General features: G+C 43.4%; 1 protein-coding gene across 2 annotated transcripts in view; it reads right to left on the reverse strand.

The window, feature by feature from the left end:
* The window catches only part of MRE11 (MRE11 homolog, double strand break repair nuclease), a 229,548-nt gene that overhangs the window by 97,516 nt on the left and 113,498 nt on the right, over positions 1–18,534 (reverse strand). For both annotated transcript variants that reach the window (XM_056561491.1, XM_056561492.1), the window contains exons 13-16: positions 8,666–8,839; positions 5,282–5,344; positions 3,341–3,551; positions 848–922 (exon numbers count right to left, since the gene is read on the reverse strand). In XM_056561491.1, coding sequence (XP_056417466.1) covers positions 848–922; positions 3,341–3,551; positions 5,282–5,344; positions 8,666–8,839 — 523 coding nt within the window. The remainder of the gene's footprint in view (positions 1–847; positions 923–3,340; positions 3,552–5,281; positions 5,345–8,665; positions 8,840–18,534) is intronic.

Here is an 18,534-nt window from a genome sequence, read left to right on the forward strand (position 1 = left end):
CGCCCGAAGGGAGCGGACCCCCGACAGGAGTTCCTGGAGTTTGTCCTCCGGCAGGGTGACACAAGCAGCCGCTGTGTCGAAGTGGAGCCCCAGAAAAACCAGGGAATGGGACGGGGACAGATGGGACTTCTCGTGGTTGACAATCCAACCGAACCTGGAGAGGGTCTGGAGGGTGATGCTGAGGCTGGCCCGATTCTGCTCCAAGGAAGGCGCCTTGATGAGCAGGTCGTCCAGGTACGGAAGAACCGAGATGCCCCGAGAGTGGAGAAGAGCCGTCTTGGTAAAGACCCGGGGCGCAGTCGCCAGCCCGAAAGGTAGAGCGACAAATTGGAAATGACCCTCGGGGACAGCGAACCTGAGGAAGCGGTGGTGGGCCGGGAAGATAGGAATGTGTAAGTAAGCATCCCGGATGTCCACGGAGGAGAGGAACTCCCCTTGATCCACTGAAGCCACAACAGACCTCAGAGACTCCATCCGAAAATGCCAGAGGTGCACGTGTCGGTTCAGGAGTTTGAGGTCAAGGATCGGACGAACCGAGCCGTCCTTCTTGGGGACCACGAAGAGGTTCGAGTAGAACCCCGAGAAGTGGTCCTGTGGAGGGACCGGAACAATCACGCCTTGGGAAGAACTGAGTTGCTCGGAGCCAGGAGGTGGGTATATCCTGCCGGGAAGAGCCAGCCTTCTTTTGTTTTTTGCCTAATGTCAGCCTCCTAGTGGCAAGCAGCATATACACATGGTCCTGTGTCCCCCAATGAAGCGCTCGAGAAAGTAATGCTTCAGTTGTTCACAACTTGAGCCAACATTGCTTTATTTACTCATGATAGTACAGAAGGAAGGTAGAACTTACCATCAAAGATAGACATGTTCTTGGAAGGTGCTTTAGACCCTCGACCACTAGAGGGGACATCACTGCTTGCACTTCCTATAAATATAACAAGAGAGGATACATTAAAAAACATCATATTTATCTATTTTTTCCTCATATTTTGTTATGTTGCTCCTTGTGCTAAAACAAAATATAATAAAAAAAAAAAAATCATTCTGCACTCAATACCTCATAATGACCAAGTCAAAACAGAATGTTAGAAATTTTTGCTAATTTATTAGGCCACAAGGTCTGCACACCAAGATTATCTGCCATTCTTTTAAACTGTGTCAGGCTGGATGGGGACCATCGGTGGAAGCCATTTTATGGTCTCTCCAGAGATGTAATTGGGTTCAAGTCAGGGCTCTGGCTGGGCCACTCAAAGACATTCACAGAGAGGTTCCTTAGCCACTTTTATGTTGTCTTGGCTGTGTGCTTAGGGTAATTATCTTGTTGGAAGGTGAACTATTGGCCCAGTCTGAGGACCAGTGCGCTTTGGATCAAAGGTTTCATTAAGAATATCTCTGTATATCCCCACCATGCTTCACTGTAGGGATGGTATTGGGCAGGGGATGGGCAGTGCCTGGCTTCCATCAGACATGATGCTGCCCCCACCATGATCACTGTAGGGATGGTATTGGGCAGGTGATGGGCAGTGCATGGATTCCCCCAGACATGATGTTGCCCCCACAATACATCACTGTAGTGATGGTATTGGGCAGGTGATGGGCAGTGCCTGGTTTCCTCCAGATATGGTGCTGTCCCCACCATGATCAGTGTAGGGATGGTATTGGGCAGGTGATGGGAAGTGCCTGGTTTCCTCCAGACATGATGCTGCCCTCACCACTTTTCACTGTAGGGATGGTATTGGGCAGGTGATGGGCAGTGCCTGGTTTCCTCCAGACATGATGCTGCCCCCACCATTCTTCACTGTAGGGATGGTATTAGGCAGGTTGATGAGCAGTGCCAGGTTTCCCCCAGACATGATGCTGCCCCCACCATGATCACTGTAGGGATGGTATTAGGCAGGTTGATGAGCAGTGCCAGGTTTCCCCCAGACATGATGCTGCCCCCACCATGATCACTGTAGGGATGGTATTGGGCAGGTGATGGGCAGTGCCTGGTTCCCCCAGACATGATGCTGCCCCCACCATGATCACTGTAGGGATGGTATTGGGTCGTTCCTGGTTTCCACCAGACATGATGCTGCCCCCACCATGAAGACTGTAGGGATGGTATTGGGCAGGTGATGGGCAGTGCCTGATATCCTCCAGACATGATGCTGCCCCCACCATGATCACTGTAGGGATGGTATTGGGCAGGTGATGGGCAGTGCCTGGTTTTCTCCAAACATGATCCCGCCCGTACCATGCTTCACTGTAAGGATGGTATTGGGCAGGTGATTGGCAGTGCCTGGTTTCCTCCAGACATGATATTTAGAATTAAAGGGTACCTCTCATCAAAAAAACTTTTGATATATTATAGATTAATGTATGCAGAATAACTTTACAATTGCATGTTATTAAAAAATATGCTTCTTTGTATTTAATTTTCCACTTTGAAGAAATGACCACTAGGGGTCTCCCTCCCAGTCCTGGCAGCAAGCATTTCAGACTCATGCTGGAGTCCTAAACACTACGAGCTGCCAGTCTGCTTTGTTCACAAAGGAGAACACTCAGAGCTGCCAGCCTGCTTTGTTCACAGCTTGTTTGGCTGTGAACAAAGCAGGCTGGCAGCTCTGAGTGTTTAGGACTCCAGCGTCAGAAATGCTTGCTGACAGGACTGATCGGGAAAAATACAATAGAAAGAAGCATATTTTTCATTAATATGCTATTGGAAAGTTATTCAACATTCATTAATCTAAAATATATCAAAAGTTTATTTGATGAGAGGTACCCTTTAAGGCCAAAAGTTAATTCTTGGTTTCATCAAATCAGAGAACTGTTTCTCACAGAGCTTCCTTTAGATGCCTTTTTTGCAAACTCCAAGAAGCTTTCATGTATTATTATTGAGGAGAGGCTTCTTTCTGACGACTTTTGCCATAAAGACCAGATCGGTGAAGTGCCGAAACTCTGCTGTGGTACAAGCTATATATTTGAAATCTGTATCTGATGCAGCCTAGTCAACAATAATTAACATTTATCGTCTGAACAACTGCAAAATAGCCATACAGTGTCCCAATGTTTCTATTCATTGTTAGCCTATTTCTCATTGGGATTATCAGGGAGGCCTGATATCAATGATCTACTCCTACCTTATCCGAGGACCAAAGACATGAACAATCCCTTACCCTCCATTAAAAAAGATGGAAATCCCACATTCCCACCGTAGCCAACTTTTATGCTGTTACACAATATACATATAATTTATCCTATAAATAGTCCTTGTATTTACTATATGCTAATGCTAAACTTTAAAAAGAAAAAAGTTTAAAAAAAGATAAAGCATTAAGAAACAACAGTGTAGAGTACATACCTCTTCCTCGTCTTGAAGTCCCTCTAGTGGTCGTGCTCTGTCCTCTTCCCCCTCTGGCGCGGCCCCTTCCTCTTCCTCTTGCTGGTGTTGGGGATGGACCACGGTCATCATCAGAATCATCAATAGCGGGTCCTGATCTTCTTTCCATCTCATCATCACTCATATTGATGTCCTCAACCTGAGATCTGTGAGCTCTAGCCCGGGTAATTGCCTAAAGACAACCCAAAGATCCCACCAGCAGAATAGTGAGTGCAGCTCTGAAGTACAATACAGCATATAACTCAGGATCAGTACAGGGTAAGTAATGTATTGTATATACACAGTGACCCCACCAGCAGAATAGTGAGTACAGCTCTGGGGTATAATAGAGGATATAACTCAGGATCAGTACATGATAAGTAATGTAATATATGTACACAGTGACCCCACCAGCAGAATAGTGACTACAGCTCTGGAGTATAATACAGGATATAACTCAGGATCAGTACAGGATAAGTAATGTAATGTATGTACACAGTGACCTCACTAGCAGAATAGTGAGTACAGTTCTGGAGTATAATACAGGATATAACTCAGGATCAGTACATGATAAGTAATGTAATGTATGTACACAGTGACCTCACCAGCAGAATAGTGAGTACAGCTCTGGAGTATAATACAGGATATAACTCAGGATCAGTACAGGATAAGTAATGTAATGTATGTACACAGTGACCCCAGCAGCAGAATAGTGAGTACAGCTCTGGAGTATAATACAGGATATAACTCAGGATCAGTACAGGATAAGTAATGTAATGTATGTACACAGTGATCTCACCAGCAGAATAGTGAGTACAGCTCCGGAGTATAATACAGGATAATACTCAGGATCAGTACAGGATAAGTAAAGTTATGTATGTACACAGTGACCCCACCAGCAGAATAGTGAGTACAGTTCTGGAGTATAATACAGGATATAACTCAGGATCAGTACAGGATAAGTAATGTAATGTATGTACACAGTGACCTCACCAGCAGAATAGTGAGTACAGTTCTGGAGTATAATACAGGATATAACTCAGGATCAGTACATGATAAGTAATGTAATGTATGTACACAGTGACCTCACCAGCAGAATAGTGAGTACAGCTCTGGAGTATAATACAGGATATAACTCAGGATCAGTACAGGATAAGTAATGTAATGTATGTACACAGTGACCCCAGCAGCAGAATAGTGAGTACAGCTCTGGAGTATAATACAGGATATAACTCAGGATCAGTACAGGATAAGTAATGTAATGTATGTACACAGTGATCTCACCAGCAGAATAGTGAGTACAGCTCCGGAGTATAATACAGGATAATACTCAGGATCAGTACAGGATAAGTAAAGTTATGTATGTACACAGTGACCCCACCAGCAGAATAGTGAGTACAGTTCTGGAGTATAATACAGGATATAACTCAGGATCAGTACAGGATAAGTAATGTAATGTATGTACACAGTGACCTCACCAGCAGAATAGTGAGTGCAGCTCTGGAGTATAACACAGGATATAACTCAGGATCAGTACAGGATAAGTAATGTAATGTATGTACACAGTGACCCCAGCAGCAGAATAGTGAGTGCAGCTCTGGAGTATAACACAGGATATAACTCAGGATCAGTACAGGATAAGTAATGTATGTACACAGTGGCCTGGCCAGCAGAATAGTGAGTGCAGCTCTGGAGTAAAATCTAAAAGGCTAATTTGCATATCAGTTCAAATTTGGTATCTTGGTGCTGGAGGGGTCACTTAGTTATGCATTTATTCAAGATGATAGTCATGGCCATAGTTTATACATGAAAAACCTTCTGACAGATTTGCTTCAAACTATACATTTGTGTTCAATAAACTTCTGTAATAATATTCTCAATCTTACCACTCAAATAAATAAAACCCAAAATAACAGCACCCACCTCTCGAACCTCTTCATCTTCTTCATTTGTATTCTCTCTTCTGCTTTGCCTAAATTTTCGAACCTTCAAGGTAAAAAGTAAAATGGACACAAGCATAAGGGACAACATTTGAGGTACTTAATTTGTTACACAATATTTTCGGCAATTTTTATCCAAAGCAGACAGCACAAAAATAAAATGCATAAAAGACTGAAAGAAAAAAAAAAAAAACAAACACTAACACCCTAAACAATGTAAACTTTTCACAGGTCAAAGGTTTTAATAAATAACAACGGTCAATTTAGGATATTGGTATTCAACCCGTGTCTCCCCAGCCATAGTGAAACTACAACTCCCAGCATGCAATTACAGCCTACAAATGGGAGTATTAGCGTCACAACAGTTAAGGGAGAAACATGTTGGAGACCTAGAATTTAAAGGGGTACTTCACTGCCCAAGCGTTTGGAACATTTTGTTCCGAATGCTGGGTGTGGGCTACGTGGGTTGTGACATTGTGGCCACGCCCCCTCCTTATGTCACACCACGCCCCCTCAATGCAAGTCTATGGGAGGTGACATGGCTGCTGCTACTCCCCCTCCCTTAGACGTGCATTGAGGGGGCGTAATGTGACGCCACGACCCCCGCAACCCGCACACAGCGTTTGGAACTAAATGTTCTGAACGCTGAGGCAGTGGAGTACACCTTTAAGACATTTACCGGTCTTTTTAATTGTAACATCTGAAGACAGAACTACCACAGTTTCCATAGGAACAATAAATTAATAAATAAATGATTAAAGTAAACAGGAGATAATCTTGCCCCTACTATGTATCAATCTAAAGGATTTTCTGCATGGTCATGAAGCAAAGCATTTTAGAAATCCCACAGAGAACACAGGGGTAATCTCCTGCCGATCTCTTCCATTTCCACCTGGGAGGACAGAGCTTAGCACTCTTTATGTCCTAGTGTAGAGATGGCAGTGGGGGGAGGCTCCTGCTTCAGTCAGTTGTCTTACAGTTAAGAAACGGACAGTGAGAAGGAGGGGCCATAGATGAATTAGAGAAAAGAAGGATTACAGGAGTACTCCACTGGAAAACATTTTTTTTTTAAATCAACTGGTGCCAGAAAGTTAAACAGCTTTATAAATAACTTTTATTAAAAAATCTTAACCCTTCCAGTACTTATCAGCTGCTGTATGCTCCACAGGAAGTTCATTTCTTTTTGAATTTCCTTTCTGTCTGACCACAGTGCTCTCTACTGACACCTCTGTCCATTTTAGGACTATCTATAGTAGGAGCAAAGCCCCATAGCAAACCTATCCTGCTCCGGATGGTTCCTAAAATGGACAGAGGTGTCAGCAGAGAGTGTAGATGAAACGGAGTCGGCACTCGTAATCCGTGAGGTGGTGCTCACAGATTGATGGATAATACAGTATAATTTGAAAGAAGTATTCTCTGAAAATCTTTAGTGTTTATTCACACATCTTCTTATAAAGCAGCACACAGGACGCGTTTCAGCCAAAAGCCGTTGTCATCTGTTATGCTCACAGGTTAACATGTAATACCATTTATAGGAAGCCTGCCCCCTCCGGTAGGCTACTCATTATTCCTAATTCTATACAGGTGTCAACTAACACTTAGCATATGGACTGGAGAGATAGGTAAACACATAGCAAAGTACCAAAACATATACACACAAGAAAGGAACGTATAACCTGTATTCCAGGTCACATATCTTGATTGTATTATTGCTTGTTATTCTCTACGTTGTATCTGTTGTGACTGTCCCGTCTGGGTCTATTGTAATGGCGCCCGGCCCTCCTCCTCTTCCTCGGTGTCCGCGTCTCTGCTGTGGAAAAGGGGGACGTCGCTCCTGTTGTACATTCGACTGCTCGCTACCGGAGGTTGAAGGAGAGTAGACTCTTCCGGTATGACGCCCAATGCTGCGTCGTTGAGAAAATGACGTATCCCGCCATCGGTACACTCTGTTATTGGCATAGAAGACTAGGCTTATTACAAAGATTTTGAAAGAATCATTAAATAAATGTTCTAAAGACATTATTCTACTCACCGTGGAGAGACTGCAGAAAGCAATTGATACTTTAAAGACTGAGATTGACAGTATAGAGCCAGAGCTTTGTGACTGTATGCAGACAAAGAACTTTACTACATTAAAAATAACTTTGGATGACCAATTGAAAACTTACCGGGAGGAGATTGAAGCCAATAAAAGGAGAAAATTCCTCAAAGATATGGAGGATTAATAGAGAGTGTACCGATGGCGGGATACGTAATTTTCTCAGCGACGCGGCATTGGGCGTCATACCGGAAGACCTACTCTCCCTCAACCTCCGGCAGCGAGCCGTCGAATGTACAACAGGAGCGACTTCCCCCTTTTCCACAGCAGAGACGCGGACGCCAAGGAAGAGGAGAAGGGCCGGACGCCATTGTAGGAGACCCAGACGGGACAGTCACAACGTGTTCACAGATACAACGTAAAGAATAACAAACAATAAACATTCAAGATATGTGACCTGGAATACAGGTTATACGTTCCTTTGTTGTGTGTATATGTTTTGGTACTTTGCTATGTGTTTACCTATCTCTCCAGTCCATATGCTAAGTGTTAGTTGACACCTGTATAGAATTAGGACTAATGAGTAGCCTACCAGATGGGGCAGGCTTCCTATAAATTGTATTACATGTTAACCTGTGAGCATAACAGATGACAACGGCTTTTGGCTGAAACGCGTCCTGTGTGCTGCTTTATAAGAAGATGTGTGAATAAACACTAAAGATTTGCAGAGAATACGTGAGTGCCGAGACTCCTTTCAAATTATACTGTGTCAGCAGAGAGCACTGTGGTCAGACAGAAAGGAAATTCAAAAAGAAAAGTAACTTCCTGAGGAGCCTACAGCAGCTGATAAGTACTGGAAGGATTAAGATTTTTAAATAGAAGTAATTTACAAATCTGTTTAACTTTCTGACACAAGTTGGTTTAAATTTTTTTTTTCTCCAGTGGAGTACCCCTTTAAATGGGCACTATTCTCTAAGCTTGGTGTCACGTGATCGAGATGCAAACTCAATTTAATTGTATGGAGGGTGTCTCAAAAATGTGACACAAAACAGGTCTGCTCCCGGCTCATTTCTCCGATCAGCAGAGAACACTCAGACCCCCACTGATCAAAACTTTTGGCATGTCACTAGTACATGTCAAAAGTTTTTTAGGTGACCGGTACACTTTAAGCACCTATAGGAGGCAATAGAAAAACAATTTTCTTTCTTCTAGAAGACAGCCATTTGCATTCCCAGGAAGCTCTGCTCTCGCTGTATCTCTGAAAGTAACATCCTAACATCTCGACAGGTTTACCCAATACACAATCATTAGAACAATATCCGCTCTCACCTCCTCATCAATCTGCCCCTCTTCAGCATCAATGTTCCGTTCCTTTAAGAACCGTTGGGTTTTTTCTAGCTGAAATTTCACCAGTTCTTCTATGGCATCTTTTTCTTCTTTATCTACAAACTCTGCTACAGCCTCCCCCATCCCTCGCTCAGTAAGTAGAGAAAGCTGCACATTCTGGGGACAAAAAAATAAATAATTATAGCTTAAGTATTGGAAAACCAGTGCTGGAGTCAACCAGGGGGACACGTCATGTCTATAATCAATGCATTTTACTCTAATTTATGGGTTGAGTCATAGTTATCCCCTTAAAGGAGTAGTCCAGTCCTGAAAAACTTATCCCCTATTCTAAGGATAGGGGGATACGTTTCAGATCGCGGGGGGTTCGACCGCTGGAGCCCCCCACGATCTCCTGTACAGGGCCTCGGCAGCCCGCAGGAAGGGGGCGTGTTGACCACCACACGAAGCAGCTGATGACATGCCCCCTCAGAGCCGGAGATTGCCAAAGGCAGCGGTGGTCAACATGCCACCTTCCTGTGGGCTGCCGGGGCTCGTACAGGAGATCGTGGTGGGGAGCCCCAGCGTTCGGACCTCCCGCGATCTGAAACTTATCCCCTATCCTTAGGATGGGGGATAAGTTTTTCAGGACTGGACTACTCCCTTTAAAGGGGTACTCCCGTGGAAAACTTTTTTTTTTTTTTTTAAATCAACTGGTGCCAGAAAGTTAAACAGATTTGTAAATTACTTCTATTAAAAAATCTTAATCATTCCAGTACTTTTTAGGGGCTATATACTAGAGAGGAAATGCTTTACTTTTTAGATTTTTCTGATGTCATGACCACAGTGCTCTCTGCTGACCTCTGCTGTCCATTTTAGGAACTGTCCTGAACAGCATATGTTTGCTATGAGGATTTTCTCCTACTTCAGTTCCTAAAATGGACAGCAGAGGTCAGCAGAGAGCACTGTGGTCATGACATCAGAGAAATCTAAAAAGTAAAGCATTTCCTCTGTAGTATATAGCCCCTTAAAAGTACTGGAAGGATTAAGATTTTTTAATAGAAATAATTTACAAATCTGTTTAACTTTCTGGCACCAGTTGATTTAAAAAAAAATATATATATATGTTTTCCACGGGAGTACCCCTTTAAACATGGATGTGTCCTGATGTGACAGAGCACCAATCTATTCCATGTAATAGAGCACCAGCATATTCCACACTGCTGTGTGGATGTGTCCACCCTTACCTTTGCACCAGTTTTATTAAATTATATCTGTTATTATAAGATATATATTTATATATACACACATATATATATATATATATATATATATATATATATATATGAAACAGCCCATATGGCACTCCTACTGTTAGACATGCGGCACCTGGTAGCGATCTCTTCTGGTATACCTGCTGCTTTAGTGGTGGTCTATCTTGACAAAAGTCCAGTCGTAACTTGATATACTTAAAAGACAGATGATGGCACTCACCAATATTGCATCATTTTTCTTTATTCCGGACAATTGGGTCTCAGATACAACATGGAAGTAAAAGCACAAGCGCTCCATAGGGTAATACTGATAATACCCAGTGTGAGAGAAGGAATAGATGACTGCTCCCCCTGGGTGGTTGTGTAGAATCGAATCATACACAACAATGATGAAAGCACAATAGATAACAGGTCGTCTGCTGCCCTCCGGTGAATAGAAAGGACTGGCTTCAATGAGGAAAAGCGGCTCACACGGCGCTGACCGACCAGGACACGGTAGGAAGGATAAAAGTGGACTTTAATGACCAGGATGCAACGCGTTTCGCTGCGCATGCGCAGCGAAACGTGTTGCATCCTGGTCATTAAAGTCCACTTTTATCCTTCCTACCGTGTCCTGGTCAGTCAGCGCCGTGTGAAAAGGTTTTCCTCATTGAAGCCAGTCCTTTCTATTCATCAGATACAACATGGCTCTTAATAAAGAAAATTACGCAATATTGGTATGTTTTAAGTATATATATACACACACACACAACAGAGAGGGAATGGGCTGGCACTAGAGACTAACTTTTCCTGTTGCAAATTGGAGCAGTGAAGTGTGTACTGCTGTATTCGCACTGAATCAATGGTACAAAGCCTCCAAATAATCACAATAAATGTGTGCGAAATAGAACAGAAATGAAGCTGCACTCACCGTATCCTCTTGCAGTGCTATTTATTCGCTGAACATTACAGGGTGACAGGTTAGAGATGCAGGTGCGTGCAGATGCTCTACACGCACCTGCATCTCTAACCTGTCACCCTGTAATGTTCAGCGAATAAATAGCACTGCAAGAAGATTCGGTGAGTGCAGCTTCATTTCTGTTCTATTTCGCGCACACATATATATATATATATATATATTTTTTTTTTGTACGCTAAAAAGCTTTACTTGATGCTGTACCCAATGTTAGAGAAGACAAAGAGTACAAGTACTTGGGTAAACATTAGGTAAACCTATTTAGACATACACAGAGATTACAGTGAACGGAGAGGACAGCGAACAGTCAAGGGCGGTCAAGTCCTGCAGTCCAGGAGCGACTACGTATGCTTATGTGTATATAGGGGTGCAGCTTCTGGAATAGAATTCACAGCGCTTATCTGGTTACAGACGTCCACACATCCCCATTCAGTCTCCCGGATGATCCAGCACGTGTGAAACACCACTGTGGAGACATGTTTGTATTTTATTCTTAGGTACTTTTTATTATGGGGATCGTCCTTTTTAAGGTGAGTGCCACAGTTACATGCCAACACCCAGGGTAAGACCCAGTACAATATTATATCAGGACATTTACTTTAAAGGGTTACTCCGTTCCCCAGCGTCCCGAACCCAATGTTCCGAACGCTGGGTGCGGGCTCCCGTGTTCATGCCCGCCCCTTGTGACGTCAAGCCCCACCCCCTTAATGAAAGTGTATGGGAAGGAGGCGTGACGGCCGTCACGCCCCCTCCCATAGACTTGCATTGAGGGGGCGGGACGTGATGTCACAAGGGGGTAGGCGTGAACACGGCAGCCCACACCCAGCGTTCGGAACATTCCTGACGCTAGGGAGCCGAGTAACCCTTTAACAGAGCAAGAGCAGGAACAGTAGAGTCACTACTAATGTACCTTACGCTCTTTTGTTCACTCTGGTTCATGCTTTATATGTTCTGTATTATCCTAGCGGTAAACTGAACACTATGAACAAGGACCTGGTGAATTTATGAGTTTTCTGAGATTCTGAGTTTTTCCTCGGTGTGGTTTTTATGCACATGAATAGTGGAAATTAATTACTGTTTGTTGGGGATTTGTGTGTTTTTTTTCTTTTTTTAAGCTCCAATCATTAAATGGTAACTCTCACTAAAACTAATTTTTGCTATTGCACTGCTTATGGTAAATAAAAAATATTTCTAATATACTTTGTTAAAAAAAAAAAAAAAGTTTTCTATGTTTTATTTGTGCTTAAAAAAAGCTAAATTTTCCCCCATCTCATACACAGACTTAGGACCAAGGCCCAAACACAAGAAGTGCAGTCTGGAGTGCTGAGGGGGGGGGGGGGGGGGTGTCCAGCCTCATCCAATCATAGCTCCTCTCACACTTAACTGCCATATGCTGTTGGTTGGACACACCCCCCCCACCTCAGCACTCCAGGCTGCACTTCCTGTGTTTGGGCTTCTGTCCTAAGTCAGTGTATAAGATGGGGGAAATGTGCTCTTGAGCTTTTTTTAAGCATAAATAAAACATAGAAAACTTCATTTTTTTTTTAAACAAAGTATATTAGAATTTTTTTTTTATTTACCATTAGGAGTGCAATAGCAAAAATTAATTTTAATGAGAGTTACCATTTAGATGTCAATGTGCAGTGTGCACTCAGTTGTTCCTGGGGTTCTTTGTCATAATAGGGTTACGTGGTGTTGTGAGGGACAGTTCAGCAGTTTTTTTGCCTATATCATGCACATTCATCACTAGTCCTATAGCGCCATTTGTTTTATTCCAGTACAGATGTATTCATGTGTTATATCATGTTAATTTGGTCATTTGATCACAAGTCTGACTTTCCAAATCTTTAATTACTTTATAATTACAACAGGATGTAAGACTCTGACTTCCTGCAGACTACTTCTTTAAAGTGTACCTGTCAGATCTTAAAAAAATAAAATAAAACTGTTATACGTTACTCAGAACCTCACCCTGATCATGTACATGTAAATATTATGTTTCTATCACCGATATTTCACAAAAAAATAGCATATTACAGCTGCTCAATGTCTTGATTGCCCTTATAATGCCCTTATCTTGCCTGCACTGTGATGACTCCTCCCCCTCCCTCACTCTGCTAACTCACTGCCCTCAGAAGCCTGGCAGCCCTGCTCTGTAACCCTTTCCTCTCTGGATTTATGCTGCACACACACAATGATTATTGGGGATTGCCTGTACTGTACCAAAGATAATATAGTGAGTGTATAACTTAGATCTTCCTATGTCATTCATGTGTGTCATTCTTAGGCAGTCCTGTAATTCTGGGACTTGTAGTTTTGGAATAGTTGGAGGTACAGTGATTGGATAACTCTTTTTTTGCAGCAGTGTTGCCTTCAGCTGTGTGCCTACAGCTTTTGCAAAACTACAACTCACAGCATGCCCAGACATACTTTGACTGTGTAGGCTTGCTTGGCATTGCAGTTTTGCAACAGCTGGAGGCACATGTTTGGTAATCTGGACAGATTCGAGCCATCAATTCCAACAATCTGGGTTTATATAAAGCCTGGATGGTGTCATTTTGTTTTAAGGTGCTATGGTAATTATTCAGACACACTGTACATGCAATGACCTTGTATGCACATGTTCAATCTTTCACACTGATGCTATGGCTAATGAGGATTAAAGGGGTACTCTGGTAGAAAACTATTTTTTTTAATCAACTGGTGTCATAAAGTTAAACAGATTTGTAAATTACTTCTATTAGAAAATCTTAATCCTTCCAGTACTTATCTGCTGCTGTATGCTCCATAGGAAGTTCTTTTCTTTTTTAATTTCCTTTTTGTCTGACCACAGTGCTCTCTGCTGACACCTCTGTTCATTTTAGGAACTGTCTGGAGCAGGATAGGTTTGCTATGAGGATTTGCTCCTGCTCTGGACAATTCCTGACAAGGACAGAGGTGTCAGCAGAGAGCACTGTGGTCAAACAAAAAGGAAATTCAAAAAGAAAATAACTTCATGTGGATCATACAGCAGCTGATAAGTACTGGAAGGATTAAGACTTTACTTTTATTGGAAAAAAAAAATTACAAATCTGTATAACTTTCTGGCACCAGTTGATTTAAAAAAAAAAATGTTTTTTTTTCCAGTGGAGTACCCCTTTAAATCCAGACTAGACATGCTCCATTGTGGAGACCTATCTAGACACACTGAAGCTAACGGCAGATGACTTCTGCTTAGACATGCCCATGTTTCTTTTGGCTATGAACCTTGTGCAGACATGTACCAGCTTAGTATACCTGCCAATGTGTTTTTTTTCTATGTTGGAAGACAGTCCGACCTCTCTTTCACAGAATAAGGGAACACATACCGTACATTCCCTTCGGAACGGAATAGGAGCTCCCAGATTCATAGCACACTATTCAGACATGCATGATGGCAAAACTGAAGGATTGTGTTTTTCCCGCACTGGAGAGAGTCCTATATCCGGGGAGAGGAGGAGACAGAATCGAAGAACTCCTCAGAAAGGAATCATTTTGGATCTTGCACTTAGATGCCACCGGGTCGTTAGGATTGAACGACCGGAATTAATACAATGTATTTTTGTAATCTTTTTTTATGATTGTATAAGGTTGTTTTTAACTTTTGGTTTGCACATATGTTTTTACCTCCCCTCCCCTCTTTCCCTTGTTCCCTCCCTCTCTCATCCCGGGACCTTGGATATAAAACACTCCCTCTGACCTGGATGCACTAGGGGCCTGATGAAGCTCAGGTGAGAGATACGGTCTGTTGTCCTAAGGACTTCTCCCCCGCACCCCACTGCTCTGCTCGGTTCTTCCTCACTGGCATCCATGCTGTGAATTGTTGTTTGCATATGCATTAAATCCATCAAGCTGCAAGAATCCTGGTGAGTGCAAAGTCATTTTTTCTTTATCTACACAAGTTCATTCATGTTACACTGGACTGATCCGCACCACCATTGTCAGCACGTGCCTGTTATCCGTTCCATGGAGCCATAACATGTGATTACGTCATTGACTGAATAGCCAGCATGCACCGCTATTTCTTTCTTTCCTTACTACCAGCTTAGTTTTTGTTCTTTGAACTTTGTCTGGCCTTGTCAAAACGTCTTCTCTCGTAGCAAGTACTGTGTCTAGACATGCACAGGCTTCTTGTACTGTAGGTGGACCATGTTTAGACATGCTGTACTATGTCCGTACAAATCTAAACATGGTCAGGACATGTTCAAGCTTTTTTCGCTTTGGTCTGAATTGTGCCTGAACAAGACTAAGCCACTTCCTCTGCTGAGAAACCTGTCTGGACTTGTATAGGCATCTTCCATTATTGTCTGAACATGTTCCAGCTCTGTCCAGGTAGTATTGTGTGTTCTGTCTCGCTCAGTTCACCCTCTTTTGTGTCCCTTGTTCCCAGTTATGCTCCATGCAAATGTTGTTTAATTCTTTATTAGGTTAAATGGGTACTCTATTGCAGAACATCTTATGCCCTATAGGGAGATGTGTTGAAGAGACAGAACTGGATTCCACGGCTGCTCTAGTAATCATCCAGTAATGTCAACCCGGAGAAGCATACAAGACATGAAGTGGATACAGCACCAGAAAGCAGGAGACTCAATTCTTGATGCAAAGTGACTTTATTCGCTCCCCAAAGTGCAACGTTTCGGCAACAAGCTGCCTGAAAAAGGCAGCTCTGGTGCTGTATCCACTTCATGTCTTATTCCCTATAGGGTTATAAGTGTCTAATTGTGGAGGGTCCTACCACTGGGACCCCCGCAATCTGCTGCCCGGCGCTATGACTGTCAAGGTATGTTCACACTGCAGAATCTCCGCTCCCTGTATTCAGCGAGCGGAGATTCCGTCTGGCAGCCACTGCCGAAAATACTTCTGCGATAGGACCGCACGGCACTGTGGCGTCACCATAGATGGCTATGCAGTGCTCGTAGACTTCCACACAAAGAATGAACATGTTCTTTCTTTGTACGGAACAAATTCCGCAGTGTGAACGGGTCTCGCGGAAGACCCATTAACACTGATGGCACAGTTCACTCCGCTCACGGAATTCTGTGAGAATTCCGCAGTGTGAACATACCCAGAAGTGATCTCTGCTCAGTGTATGGATGACAATCGACCACCGCACAAAGGGATGGCCAACACCTACCTCCATGTATCTCTATGGGAGAGCTGGAGATCAGTTATCTCCGGGTCTCCCATAGAGCTACATCGGGAGGCATGCCGGCCACCGCTACATACAGTGGTCGACAGTAATCCATACAAGGAGCAGAGGTTGCTCAGAGCACAGAGAGACGTGTGCAGAACAGGAGATCAAGGGGGTCTCAGCGGTCAGACCACCATGACCAGACACTTATCTCCTATCATGTGGATAGGGTATAAGATGTTCTGCAACGGAGTACCCCTTTAATGTACACTGCTCAAAAAAATAAAGGGAACACTAATATAACACATCCTAGATCTGAATGAATGAACTAATCGTATGAAATACTTTCATCTTTACATAGTTGAATGCGCTGACAACAAAATCACACAAAAGTTATCAATGGAAATCAATGCTCCTGATGAGGTGGCTGATGGTCTCCTGAGGGATGTCCTCCCAGACCTGGACTAAAGATTTGCCAATCTTGGTGTTCTCTGGCAAATGCCAAACGTCCTGCACGGTGTTGGGCTGTAAGCACAACCCCCACCCGTGGATGTAGGGCCCTCATACCACCCTTATGGAGTCTGTTTCTGCACATTTGTGGCCTGCTGGAGGTCATTTTGCAGGTAGCGGTCCTGCTGCTGGGTTGTTGCCCTCCTACGGCCTCCTCCATGTATCCTGATGTACTGGCCTGTCTCCTGATAGTGCCTCCAAGCTCTGGCAACCTTCTTGCTACAGCTCGCATTGATGTGCCATCCTGGATGAGCTGCACTACCTGAGCCACTTGTGTGGGTTGTAGACTCCATTTCATGCTACCACTAGAGTGAAAGCACCGCCAGCATTCAAAAGTGAGCAAAACATCAGCCAGGAAGCATAGGAACTGAGAAGTGATCTGTTGTCACCACCTGCAGAACCACTCCTTCATTGGGGGTGTTTTGCTAATTGCCTATAATTTCCACCTGTTGTCTGCTCCATTTGCACATCAGCATATGAAATTGATTGTCAATCAGTGTTCTTCCTGAGTGGACAGTGTGATCTCACAGAAGTGTCATTGACTTGGAGTTACATTGTGTTGTTTAAGTGTTACCTTTATTTTTTTGGGGCCGTGTATTTAGCATAAGTTGTAAGATGACTGAGCAATCTATAAGAATATTAAATCTCATGGTTGAGCAATCCAATGTATACTACGATTCATACTTCTGTGTGCATTTTGAACCATTTTCTTTCACATTTCACCAAATAAACAAACATGTGGATCATGAATCTTCAATTTTCACTGCAGAAATGTGACTGCAGCTCTGAAGCATAATACAGGCTATATCGCAAGATCAGTAGAAAATGGCAAATTTAATCTATGCACACAGGTACTCCAAAAGCAAAATAGTGAGCCCTGGAATATAGCCTATATCTATAACTCAATGTGTGTATGTTCCAGCATCACTTCCAAACGGCTGAAGATATTTTCATGAAACTTGGCACACATGTTACTTATATGTCAACAACAAACATAGGATAGATAAATTAACCCTTACTCACCCCCATTTGCGACGGTCAGGGTTTTTGTTTAAAGTCCCATACAAGTCTATGGGAAATATATGTTCCTTCATAATTTCCAAACAGCTGGAAATATTTTGATGAAACTTAGTACACATGTTACTTATATGTCCACAAAAAATATATAATTGTTAAATTAACCCTAACCTACCCCCTTATGTGAAGGATGGGGTTTTTGTCTAAAGTCCCATGCAAGAATATAGGACTTCCAGTATCTTACTCCAAGCTCTGCATCTCCTGGTGAGTGAATCAGTCCAACCACACCCCTCCCACATGCCACACCCCATCTCACAAAGCCACACCCACCATTTAAACCATGCCCCTTTTTATTTTCTACCCTTTTTGTGCAGTGGTCCGCCTTGCAAGTCACGCCCACTTCCACAAAACCACGCCTCCTTCTATTTCAGGATATGAGGATGGCATATGAGGTTGGGATATGAGGACTGGATATGAGGACAGGGTATGAGAGCGGGAGATAAGGATGAGGTTGGAATACGAGGACGGGATAGGAGGATGGGATACGAGGTCAGGATACGAGGACGGGATACGAGGACGGGATACGAGGACGGGATAAGAGGACGGGATACGAGGACGGGATACGAGGACGGGATACGAGGACGGGATACGAGGACGGGATACGAGGACGGGATACGAGGACGGGATACGAGGACGGGATATGAGGACGGGATATGAGGACGGGATATGAGGACGGGATAAGGACAGGATATGAGGACGGGATATGAGGACGGGATATGAGGACGGGATATGAGGACGGGATATGAGGACGGGATATGAGGACAGGATATGAGGACGGGATATGAGGATGGGATATGAGGACGGGATATGAGGACGGGATATGAGGTCGGGAAATGAGAACTGGATATGAGGACAGGATATGAAGACGGGATATGAGGACAAGTACTTCCTACTATGTTGCTTTTCCTCC

This window comes from Hyla sarda, chromosome 2, assembly GCF_029499605.1.
Source record: "Hyla sarda isolate aHylSar1 chromosome 2, aHylSar1.hap1, whole genome shotgun sequence".
Lineage (NCBI taxonomy): Eukaryota > Metazoa > Chordata > Amphibia > Anura > Hylidae > Hyla > Hyla sarda.